Source organism: Equus asinus, chromosome 30 (genome assembly GCF_041296235.1).
Source record: "Equus asinus isolate D_3611 breed Donkey chromosome 30, EquAss-T2T_v2, whole genome shotgun sequence".
Lineage (NCBI taxonomy): Eukaryota > Metazoa > Chordata > Mammalia > Perissodactyla > Equidae > Equus > Equus asinus.
The window spans coordinates 21,671,780-21,685,185 of record NC_091819.1 but is presented as its reverse complement, the minus strand read 5'-3'; the positions used below and the strand labels follow the sequence as shown (position 1 = coordinate 21,685,185).

The 13,406-nt window shown below is 35.4% G+C and overlaps 1 protein-coding gene across 1 annotated transcript in view; it reads right to left on the bottom strand.

The window, feature by feature from the left end:
• The window catches only part of DNAH14 (dynein axonemal heavy chain 14), a 396,896-nt gene that overhangs the window by 359,390 nt on the left and 24,100 nt on the right, over window positions 1-13,406 (bottom strand). The window contains exons 4-5 of the mRNA XM_070501636.1: window positions 3,394-3,524; window positions 736-888 (exon numbers count right to left, since the gene is read on the bottom strand). Of these exons, the coding sequence (XP_070357737.1) occupies window positions 736-888; window positions 3,394-3,524 (284 nt within the window). The remainder of the gene's footprint in view (window positions 1-735; window positions 889-3,393; window positions 3,525-13,406) is intronic.

Here is a 13,406-nt window from a genome sequence, read left to right as displayed (position 1 = left end):
ATTCAAAAACCACAGGCCCTTCACCATGAATTCTCTCTTCTCAAAGGTCCCTCTCCCCCATCCAAATATTACGATTTTCTTAAATTTATTCCATAAATAAAAGTATGCCTATATCAGCACATATGTATTTATGTGCATATTTTTGTTTATACAGAAGTTGTTCCTTCCATTTTCAGTTGCTAATGCATATTAGAAATATTTCCATATCTGCACATACTTCATTCAGATGAGGTCCTGCCCACGCATACTTAGAGTTTAGCTGGGAGGCTGGGAGGGCAGAGGAAGGTAGACAGACATTAAACAAATGATCAAAACACGTAACTATGTAATTATAACTTGCGATAAGTGTCAAATTGCTATTAAGAGTATAAAAGGGCGTTTTCTACATCTGCCAATGAAGTTTCTGATAAATCTGAGAAAACTCTTATTATTACAGTTTCTACTATGCTAGCAAATGCCTGTTTTCCATTTCTCAAAAAAATTACACTAAATATTAATAAAGTATTTGAGAGGTAAAAAAAATTCTTAAAATTGAATCCTTAAACCTAAATCTCTACAGAAAAAAAAAGTCACATTAAATAACTTTCTCCCAAGAAAGCTCTTAAACATAAACTGTTCCTCAAGTGACCAGGTTTGTCTAAAACACACAAAGATAAATTTACCCAGTTAAATTCTAAATTGGGTAATATTTTTCCATGATGACTCTGAAAGCTGAAAACATCCATTGTATATTACCTTTGAGACAAATGAAGCAGTAATAATCCAAAACTCTTTGCAGTGTCGTGCTCTGTGGGCAGAGACCACCTGAAGATCATATGGATTATAAAGGACTTCAGGATTTTTCTGAGGAAGGCAATATACAAATTCTCCATCATCTTCCACAGGTTCCTGAGGTTCAAAAACGTTTTTAATTAATTTGACCAAATTTAGTAGTAAAATGGCTTAATAGATTACTCAGTAAATTGAAACAATTTTAATATTAGTTAAAAATAATACCACTGAAGAAAGCTAACATCAAATTGTGTCTAGTCAAAGTTCAACAAGATCAATCTTATGAAAATTTATTTAATTTTCATTCTTATATATAATGTGATAAAACATAAATTGATCTATATGCTTCCTAAGGCCTGATTATTAATCCAAAGAACTTGATGACATGCCTTTTACATACATGCTGTACTTCTAGTAAATCTGTCTGCCAACACCAGAAGCCTTTCGAGCATATTAAATTTACCGTTTATTTTGATAATGATGGTGGTTTAGTACTATAATAACAATAGCTAATATTTGTTAAGTAATAAATATTTATAAGTAATAAGTGTGTTTCACAAACACTGTCTTTACAACCGTAAGAGTTTAAATTTTGATCCTTTTAATCCCATTAAAAAGATGCAGAAATCAATATCTTGAGAAATGAGGTAATTTGAGAAAAGTCAGGAAGAGGCACAGTAGGGATCTCAACACAAGTCCGACTTTAAACTCATTCTCTGAGCTACTGCAATATACTATAATGCCTCTTCCTTATTTACCGGGCATTACTGAGAAATCAGCCATTTCACATTAAGAAAATTTTTTAAGTGAAATTTATTTCTTTTAGCTTTGAAACTTTTAACTTTTATTGATGAAAACTCTATAAGAAAGTTTAATTTAGTCTCTTCTGGATAATGAAATTTTATTATAAAAAAGCATTTAGTATTATTTATTATAATTCAGTGACACTTCCAGAAGCTATTGAACTGAGTAACTAAACAGTTCCTAATCACTGTAATTTTAAATTTTGGATCCAGTTTTACTCTTCTTTAAATTTTTGTCTTCCCTGAAGACTGTTATTGTTTCCTCCCAATTGTCTCAGCCATTTCACTTTCCTATTTTGACTCCTGATATAATGTATACCTAGAAACTTTAAAAAACAAGTTTAAAAGCTGCAAATAAAATGGAATAAATAAGCTCTGAGTGATAACTTCTTTAGTACATGGGCATGTTATAGTTATTTGGCCACTTGAGGCATTTTTGTTTTAAATTATGCTTCCAAAAAGTTGAGATAACTAGAAACTTAATGTAGACACAGTTACTCTAAATGGATCATATATGTAATTAAATAATCCAATTATAGAAGCATAGGAATATGTTCCAATTAAATTATTCTTTTTCAATTAAAAACAAGTGTTTTTTCATATTATCAATCCTTTCCTCACATACAAATATGAGACATACCTTATTAGAGAGTCCAAGTATACTAAGTTCATGTACAGCTATGGTTGTTTTTTTTAACTACCATGCCCAGTATCTGCCAGGGTCAATTCTATATGTGCATTATCTCATTTAATTTCACAGCTCTCTAAGGTAAGTACTATTATCTCCATTTCAAGGTCAAAGAAACTAAACCTCAGAGAGGTTAAGAACTTGTCCAAAATAAAACAGTGAGCGTATAAATAGAGATTGAAAGCTAAGCGAATCTGATACCGTTATGTATATACTCTCCTTCACATTAATGCTGCCTCTGAACAATGATCAAGAGACCGTTTATCCTCATGGTAACCGTCTAGAGCACAGATCTTCACACTGTGGCCAAGAGCAGGGGCCCATTTTTGTAAAGCTTTATTGGATCACAGTCACATCCAGTTGTTAATGTATTTTCTATTGCTGTTTTTGCACTACAATGACAGAACTGAGTAATTGCAACAAAGATCACATAGCCTGCAAAGCCTAAAATATTTATTATCTGGTCCTTTTCAGAAAAAGTTTGTTGACCTGTGGTCTAGAGCAATGGTTCTCAATTATTCATCAGAATCACCTGGAGAGCTCAATAAAATACAGGTTGCTGGGCTCCACCCAGAGGCCCTGACTCAGAAGGTCTGGGGTGGAGATGAGAATATGTATTTCTAGTAAGTTCCAAGGTGATGCTGACACTGCTTGCCTGGGGACGAGGTCACACCTCACAGCTTGTACCCTCTGGTCATGTGACCAGGACAAGATAAAATTTCTCTGAAGAGGCTAATGAGTAAGGAGAAAATGGAAAGGATATGGAAATATAGAGATGGTGAGACAGAAAATTAGGCACCAAGGAGCAAGAGAGTGAGAAGGATAGAATGTTACAAAAGTACATTAGGATTTCTTTTAAAAATCACAAAAAACTGATAAACAGGAACGTAAGAGCAGATTCAAAGTTCAGACAAATGTCTTATCTGTTCTCTATTCTTTAAATAAGCGAAATGAAATTATGTCAAACACTTTTTATAAGCATTTGCCATGAAACAATGAATTTGATATCAATATAATAATAATGTGATAAGGGCTAATTTTCATGTGATATCTGAAATGAATGAAATAAAGATTGATACAGTTTCAAATATTAATTTTTATATTATAAAACTGAATAAAATAGAATACTACCTTTAGAATAATCTTCTTAACTGCAGTTTGGGGACTTCCGTATTCCCAATTGTTCTGTGGTAATATCGTTTGCCAACCCAACTTTTCTCTTAGCCTAATAATATGTCTTATCACATCACCATCCTTTGGTTCTGGTTTAGAACATTAAGAAAAAAATGATCCAATAAAGGTGTGAATATAGGCATTACTTAAGGATAATGTATAATATTTCAAATATTTATACATAAAAAAACATTTAAATGGTAACTTATTCTTAAAGTTTACACAAAGACTATAATTGGAGGAGAAAATATAGTTTAAATTCAATTTTAACAGAAGCTGGAAAGAAGGAATAATATTTTTCCATTTAAGAAAGCTATCACAAAAGACCTAATTCTGCAATAACACAGGTAGTTAGCAAGAGAAGACACTGGAACAGGAGCCAGTTAGAAGGCTTTTCTAAATAAAGGTCTAAGCTGGAGCAGAGCCAGTAGGATCAGAACAGAAGGGACTACTGTGTCAGATGGAAATAGCTTCCTAAGGATACCCATCCAACAGACACCTTTCAGACCTTATCTTTCTTAGCAGCTGATGATTCTCTCCTTGAAACATTCTCTTTTCTGGGTGTTTATTCACCATGCTTTACAGGTTGTCCTCTTAGCCCTAAAACTTCTTTTCTTGATAAAATAAATCATGGGAGGAGAAGCATGCCAAAAACGATGCTGGCAAAACCAACAATGCTACAAAGTTGTTCAAGATTTCTGGTTCTCCAGAAATCACAAACACCAGCTGATGAACACAACTTCTTTGCTAAGGATTAAATGAGACGAGCTATTGTATAAAACAGTGTCAGGACTACGATAAGGCACTGCATGACCTTAAGAATAAGTTCCTCTTTAAATTTCATATCCTAGGCACTTCACTTCTCCTACCCTAGTCTGGGCCATGTCAGTTGCTTAAACATGGAAATAAATTAAAAATACTCAATTGAAAAGAAAGCTAGTTAACATTAGGTATAAAAGAGAGAAAGGGAGGTACTAAAAACATTAATACTAGGGGATGGCACAAACTGTGTACGTCTAGACAAGAGGATAAACATTACAGACTCAGAGAGAAAAACATATACCTATGGAAATCAAAGTAGCACAGAGTTGGCATAGGAAAAGAAAAACAGATCAGTAAAACAGATTGGAGTCTAGAGATAGACCATTTTAAAAGACAATCTAATAAGTGAAAAAGCTGGTATTTCAAATCAACAGAGGAATGATCAACTGTTCATTAAATCATAATGGGAAAGTGGTTAGCCATTTAGAAAAATATGCAGTGATATGAAGCATAAATTATAGATAGATTAGAGAAGTAAAGTGGAAAAGAAAACTATGGAAGTATTAGAAGAAAATATGGGAGAATATGTTTATAAACCTGAGGGAGCAAAAGGCCTCCGAAAAACAATCAAAGCATGTTAAAAGGAAAACAATAATAAATTTGACTTCTTCAAACTTAGCAATTTATACAGAAGAAAAGCCACCATAAACAAAGTTAAAATAGAATTAACAAACTGGGAGAAAATGTTTATAACCTATACGAGAGTCTAGGGATTAATATACCAAATATTTAAAGAATTCTTCCCAATCAATAAGAAATAAACATTTTGATAGAAAGATGAGCAAAAAATTTATGGAAAAGGAAAACAGCCAGTAAACATATGAAAAGATGTTCAACCTCCTAGTAATCAGGGAATTGCAAATTAAAATGACAATGAAAAAGCCATTCTCACCCATCAGACTGGCAAAAAATTAAAAGTTGGAGAATATAAATATTGTGTGTGAGCTTCTGCATACACAAAATAATGCCATTTATTTTATGGATGTATTAATTATCTATCTATGTGTAACTAATTGTCCTCAAACAATAAATATTTACTATTTCACAGTTTCTATGGGTCAGGAATTCAGATGGAGCTTAGCTCGGCGGTTCTGGTTCAGAGTTTCCCATGAGGTTGCAGTCAAAATGCTGGCCAGGGTGGCAGTCATCTGAAGACGTGGACTGGGGCTGAAGGATCACTTTCCGAGATAGCTCCCTCACATGGTTATCAAAAGGAGGCTTCAGTTTTTCAATACATAGACCTCTCTATAGGGCTGCTTAGGTGTCTCACATGACAGCTGGCTTCCCCCAGAGAGTGAGTCAAAAGAGACAGCAGGAGCTTACACACAATATTATTAATATTTGCTAGAGTGGGTCACTAAGTCTGTCCTTCGCTTAAAGGGAGAGGAATAAGACTCCACCTTTTGAAGAAGGAGTGTCAAAGAAGAAGCGGACAAATTTTTAAACAACCACAATGAATACATACAAATGTAGAAAACATATAAAATCATCAATGGAAAAGATAGTCACCAATTTCAATATAGTTGTAGCTGACTCTAATTGTAACTGGGACAAGAGAACTGGGAAAGGAAAAGGTGGGAGTGGCTTTAGCTGGATCTGTACCATTTTACTTTGGCATTAGTTTTCTATCCCTATGTAACAAATTACCAAAAACCTGGTGTAAGACAACACAAATTTATTATCTCACAACTTCCATGAGTCAGGAGTCTAGCAAGTTTTAGCTGAGTCCTCTACTCAAGGTCTCACAGGGCTGAAATCAAGATGTTGGCTGAGTAGGCCCTCACTGAAGCTTGTTTGGACAAAGAACTGCCTCCAAGTTCCCCTAGTTTGTTGGCAGAATTCATTTCCTTGTGGCTACATGACTGAGGTTCCCATTTTCTTGCTAATTGTTGGCCAGGTGATCTTCTCGGCTACTAAAGTCTCCTTTCATGTCCTTGCCATGTGGTCCTCTCCACACCATGGCAGTTTGCCCCCTCCAAAGTCAGCAGGATGGCACCTGCTACTGTTTCTGGTTTCTGTTAAAGGCTCATCTAATTAAGGCAGGCTTGCCCAGGATAATCTCCCTTTTGATTAACTCAAAGTCAACTTAGTTACTTCTCAACAATGTCAAATAAAATGACATAGTCATAGGAAAGATTTTCCATCATATTCACAGGTTCTGCCTGCACTCAAGGGGAGGGGATTATACAAGGTGTGTACAACAGGGGGTGGGACTATTGGAGAATATTTTAGAATTTTGCCTACTACAACTTCCTATAAAAAAAATAAAATATTAATTTCTGTTAAATCCAGGTAGTGAGTACATTGATATCTGTTAAATGACTTCTTTACTTTTTATATTTTAAATTTTCATAATTTTTTAAAAAATCTTTTTAAAAAGCCTAAATACTTAAGTGGTTACCAGTCTATGTCTGCGTGGGTTTATAGAAGCTAAATGAGGGAAACAAATTGAAGAAATTTAACCATTAAAGGATTAGATTGTTTTTATTTATCTAGCAGCCATTATGCCTAAATTGTTACTCTTTCTTACACTGATATCAGTTTCAAAACACTAAAGAACAATGTGCCAAATTACTAAGAATTCTTAATGCACAGCCACAGTGATTGCATTTGTGCAATGAGATCCATTGTATTAGTTTTCTGAATTCATCACAAACTTAGTAGTTAAAACAACACACATTTCTGTGGGCGGGGGTCTGTATATGGCTTAACTGGGCCCTCTACTAGAGTCACAAAGGCTGCAATCAAGACGTTGGCCAGGGTTGGATTCTCATTTGGAAGCTCAACTGGGAAAGGCTCTACTTCAGCTTGTTGACTGTAGAAGTCGTAGCAGCTTGCTTCTTCAAAGCCAGCAGACGAGAGAGTCTAGAATGAGTTTGCTAGCAAGATGGAGTCTTATATAATGTAATAGAATCACAGAAGTGACAGTCCATCACCTTCACCATGTTCTGTTGTTTAGCAGCAGTCACAGGTCCTGCCCAAACTCCAGGGGAGGGAATTAGATAAGAGGGTGAACACCATCCCATCCATGCAGGTTTTGTGCCAACTGAGGCATTTATAATTTTGAGGATCTTCGTTTTTAAAAAATGAAGCCCCAGTAAGTGAGAGGTCCTGAAGTTTAAGCTTCAATAGCTTTATGATATATCTGCCCTGGACCATGGCATTTCAGTGAAAAATGGAAAAGCTTCCTTTTTCCTATAAAACTTAAAATAGTAATACAATTAAGAATTTCAGGTACAGAGAAAGTACAGGTATAGAGAAAGTACAAACTGGAAAACGTTAGTGGAGGAAAATCTGGTTAAATGAATTATTTATATGGGGATTTAAACTCTATGGTATAATGATACCACAAAGTTTTACTAAAAGGACAAAGAAAAAACCATACAACCTTATATTTTTTATACTTCTATAACCATAACATTCAGAGATTTTTTTTAAAGATTTTATTTTTCCTTTTTCTCCCAAAGCCCCCTGGTACATAGTTGTGTATTTTTAGTTGTGGGTCCTTCTAGTTGTGGCATGTGGGATGCCACCTCAGCATGGATTGACAAATGGTGCCATGTCTGCTGTCTGCACCCAGGAGCTGAACCGGCAAAACCCTGGGCCACCGAAGCAGAGCGTGTGAACTTAAGCACCCGGCCACGGAGCCGGCCCCAGAGATTGTTCTTAATTGAATAGTCTCTGTCAATTTTTTCTTTTTTTTCTATTTTATTGAGGTCATATTGGCTTTTAACATTGTACAAAATTCAGGTGTACATTATATTCCAGTTTCTGCATAGAGTGCACTGAGTTCACCAGCAGTAGTCTACTTTTTATCTGTGACCATACACATGTGCCCCTTTACCCCTATCGCCCTCCTCCCACCCCCTTTACCTCTGGGAACCACTAATCTGTTCTCCCTGTTTATGTATTTGTTTATCTTCCACATGAGTGAAATCATATGGTATTTGTCTTTCTCCATATGACTTATTTCCCTTAGCATAATACCCTCAAGCTCCATCCATGTTGTTCCAAATGGCACAATCTTGTCTTTTTTATGATTTAGTATATATATACCATGGTATATATATACCACATCTTCTTTATTCATTCATCCGTTCATGGGCACATGGGTTGATCCCATATGTTGGCTATTGTGAGTAATGCTGCATTGAACATAGGGGTGCATAAATCTTTTTGAATTGTTGATTTCACATTCTTTGAATAAATACCCAGTAGTGGAATAGCCTGATCATATGGTATTCCTATTTTTAGTTTTTTGAGAAATCTCCATACTGTTTTCCATACTGGCTGCTCCAGTTTGCATTCCCACCAGCAACGTATAAGGGTTCCCTTTTCTCCACATCCTCTCCAACGCTCATTATTTCTTGTCTTATTAATTACAGCCATCCTGAAGGGTGTGAGGTGATATCTCATTGTACTTGTGGTTTGCATTTCCCTAATAATTAGTGATGTTGAACATCTTTTCATGTGTCTGTAGGACATCTGTATATCTTCTTTGGAAAAATTCCTGTTCATATCCTCTGCCCATTTTTTGATCAGGTTGGTCTTTTGTCGTTGACTTGTATGAGTTCTTTACATATTTTGGAAATTAACCCCTTGTCAGATATATGATTTACAAATATTTTCTTCCAGGGGTAGGTTGTCTTTTCATTTTGTTCATGGTTTCCTTTGCTTTGCAGAAGCTCTTTAATCTGATGTAGTGTCATTTATTTTTTCTTTTGTTTCCCTTGCCTGAGAAGAGATGGTATTCAAAAGATGCTGCTAAGACTGATATCAAAGAGTGTACTGCCTATATTTTCTTCTAAGAGTTTTATAGCTTCAGGTCTTACCTTCAAGTCTTTAATCTATTTTGCGTTAAGTTTTGTGTATTGTGTAAGACAATGGTCCACTTTTCCCAACATCTTTTATTGAAGAGACTTTCCTTTCTCCATTGTATGTTCTTGGCTCCGTTGTCAAAGATTAGCTGTCCATAGATGTGTGGGTTTGTTTCTGGGCTTTCAGTTCTGTTCCATTGATCTGTGTGTCTGTTTTTCTGACAGTACCATGCTGTTTTGACTACATCAGCTGTGTAGTATAATTTTAATTCAGGCAACGTGATACCCCCAACTTTATTCATTTTTCTCAGGACTGTTTTGGCTATTTAGGGTCTTTTGTTGTTCCATATAAATTTTGGGATTCTTTGTTCTATTTCCATGAAGAATATCATTGGGATTCTGATTGGGATTGCACTGAATCTGTTGATTGCCTTAGGTAGTAATATGGACATTTTAACTATGTTTATTCTTCCAATTCATGAGCATGGAATATCTTTCAATTTCTTTATGTCTTCTTCAATTTCCTTCAACAATGTCTTATAGTATTCAGTGTATGGGTCTTTCAGCTCCTTGGTTAAATTTATTCCTAGGTATTTTATTCTTTTTGTTGTGATTGTAAATGGGATTGTATTCTTGACTTCTCTTTCTGCTACTTTGTTATTAGTGTATAGAAATGCAACTGATCTTTGTATGTTGATTTTGTATACTGCAACATTACTGTATTTGTTGATTATTTCTAACAGTTTTTCGGTGTGCTCTTCAGGGTTTTCTACTTATAGAATCATGTCATCTACAAATAGTGAGAGTTTCACTTCTTCCTTTCCAATTTGGATCCGTTTTTTTCTTTTCTTTTCTTTTCTTTTTTTTTGAGAGAAAGATTAGCCCTGAACTAACATCTGCCACCAATCCTTCTCATTTTTTGCTGAGGAAGACTGGCCCTGAGCTAACATCCATGCCCATCTTCCTCTACTTTGTATGTGGGATGCCTGCCACAGGATGGCTTGACAAGCTGCACGTAGGTCTGCACCCAAGATCTGAACTGGGGAACCCCAGGCTGCTGCTGAAGTGGAATGTGTGAACTTACCCACTGCACCACCAGTCTGGTCCCTCGGATCCCTTTCATTTCTTTTTCTTTCCTAACTGCTCTGGCCAAAACCTCCAGTACTATGTTGAATAAGAGTTGTGAGAGTGGGCATCCTTGTCTTGTTCCTGTTCTCAGAGGAATGGCTTCAGTTTCTCTCCATTGAGTATGGTGTTGTCTGTGGGTTTGTCATATATGGCCTTTATTATGTTGAGGTTTTTATTATGTTGGGTTTTCTTCTAAACCCATTTTATTCAGAATTTTAATCATAAATGGATGTTGGCTCTTATCAAATGCTTTCTCTGCATTTGGTGATAACATGATTTTTATTCTTCATTTTGTTAATGTGGTGTATCACAGTGATTGATTTACAGATGTTGAACCATCCTCACATCCTTGGAATAAAACCCACTTGATTGTGGGGTACTTTCTTTTAATATATTGTTGTATTGGATTTGCTAATATTTTATCAAGGATTTTTGAAACTATGTTCACCAGTGATACTGGCCTGTAATTTTCCTTTTTTGTGTTGTCCATGTCTGGTTTTGGTACCAGGGTAATGTTGGCCTCATAAAATGAGTTAGGAAGCATCCCATCCTCTGACTTTTTGGAATAGTTTGAGGAGGATAGGAATTAAATCTTCTTTGAATGTATGGTAGAATTCACCAGAGAAGCTGTCTGGTCCTGGACTTTTATTTTTTTCAGAGGTTTTTGATTACTTTATCAATCTCTCTGCTTGTGATTGTTCTATTCAAATTTTCTATTTCCTCTTGATTCAGTTTTGAGAAGTTGTATGATTCTAAGAATTTATCCGTTTCTTCTAGGTTATCCAGTTTGTTGGTGTATAGCTTTTCATGGTATTCTCTTATAATCCTTTGTATTTCTGTGGTATCCATTGTAATTTCTCCTCTTTCATTTCTGATTTCATGCATTTGAGTCTTCTCTCTCTTTTTTCTTAGTGAATCTGGCTAAGGAATTGTCAATTTTGTTTATCTTCTCAAAGAACCAGCTCTTAGTTTCATTGATCCTTTCTATTGTTTTTTTAGTCTCTATTTCGTTCCTTTCTGCTCTGATTTTTATTATTTCCTTCCTTCTACTGACTTTGGGCTTTGTCTGTTCTTCTTTTTCTACTTCTTTAGATATAGGGTACGCCTGTTTATTTGAGATTTTTCTTGTTTCTTCAAGTAGGCCTGTATTGCTATAAATTTGCCTCTTAATACTGCTTTTGCTGCATCCCATAAGAGTTGGTAAGTTGTATTTTCATTTTCACTTGCCTCTAGGTATTCTTTTAGTTCTCCTTTGATTTCTCCATTGATTCAATAGTTGTTCAGTAGCATGTTGTTTAGTCTCCACATGTGTGTGACTTTCCCAGCTTTCTTCTTGCAGCTGATTTCTAGTTTCATAGTAGTGTGGTGAGAAAAGATGCTTGATATGATTTCAGTTTTCTCAAATTTACTGAGGTTTGTCTTGTCTCCCAACATATGGTCTATCTTTGAGAACGCTGCATGTGCACTTAAGAAGAATGTATATTCTGCTGCTTTTGGATGGAAAGTTCTATATGTATCTGTTAAGTCCATCTAGTCTAGTGTTTCATTTAAAGTCACTGTTTTCTTGTTGACTTTCTCTCTGGATGATCTATCCATTGACATAGTGGGGTGTAAAGGCCCCCTACTATTATTGTGTTGCTATCGATTTCTCCCTTTAAGTCTGTTAATAGCTGCTTTATATACTTTGGTACTCCTGTGTTAAGTGCATATATATTAATAAGTGTTACATCTTTTTGGTGGCATACCCTTTTATCATGTAATGGCCACCTTTGTCTCTCATTGACTTTTTTATCTTGAAGTCTGCTTCATTTGATGTAAGTGTGGCCACACCTGCTCTCTCTTGCTTGCTATTTTTGCCTGGAGTATCATCTTCCATCCCTTCACTCTGAGTCTATGTTTGTCTTCAGAGCTGAGATGTGTTTCCTGGAGGCAGCATAGTGTTGGGTCTTGTTTTTTAATCCATCCAGCCAGTCCATGTCTTTTGATTGAAGAATTCAATCCATTTACATTTAGAGTGACTATTGATACATGAGGACTTAATGATGCCATTTTATCGCTTGTTTTCCAGTTGTTCTATATTTCCAAGGTTTCTTTTCCCTTGCATTTCTGTGTGCCATTTTGGCTTGGTGGTTTTCTGTGATGGTTTTCTCAATTTTCTCTTTATTTATGATTTGTGACTGCTCTGATTTTTTTATTTTTGGAGGTTACCATGAGGTTTGTATAAAAGATCTTATAGATGAGATAGTCCATTTTCTGATAGCCTGTTATCTCCATTATTCTATGCAGGTTCCATCCCTTTTCTTTTCCCCCCTATGGTTTTATTGTCACAAAGTATTCTTTTTTGTGTTTTGAGTTTCTGATCAAATCAAAGCGTTTACAGTTATTTTTGATGCTTTCTTTCCCTTCAGCCTTTATTTTATAATTGTTTGATAACTTATTCTTATAGAGAGCTGCAATTTTCTGATTTTGTCTATTTATCTCCTTGCTTAAAGCTCTGTAAACCTTTGCCTTTTTGTTTCAGGTAGGAGGGCTCCCTTCATCATGTTTTGTAAGGCAGGTCCAGTGGTGACAAACCTCCTCAGCTTTTGTCTGTCTGGGAAAGCTTTTATTTCTCCATCATATCTGAAGGATAATTTCACCAGATAGAGTATTCTTGTATAATAGTTTTTATCTTTCAGTATTTTGAATATATCATTCCACCCTCTTCTATCCTGTAAGGTTTCTGCTGAGAAATCTGCTAGAAGCCTGATAGAAGTTTCTTCGTAGCTTATTTTCTTCTCTCTTGCTGCCCTTGATATTTTTCCTCTGTCATTGAATTTTGACAGTTTTAAAATTATACGCCTTAGAGAAGGTCTTTTTGCAGTGGTGTAATTAGGAGTTCTATTAGCTTCATGTACTTGCATGTCCAGTACCCTCCCCAGGTTAGGGAAGTTCTCAGCTATTACTTCTTTGAATAATCTCTCTGCTCCTTCCTCCATCTCTTCTCCCTCTGGAATATCTATAATCTTTATGTTACTTTTCCTAATTAAGTCAGACATTTCTCAAAGAATTTCTTCATCTTTTAAAAATCTTAGTTCTCTCCTTCTCCACCTGAAGCATTTCTAGGTTTCTACGTTCAAGCTCACTGATTCTCTCCTCCACAAGTTCTGCTCTATTTTTTATGCTTTCTACATTATTTTTTATCTCATTAATTTTTTTCTTCAT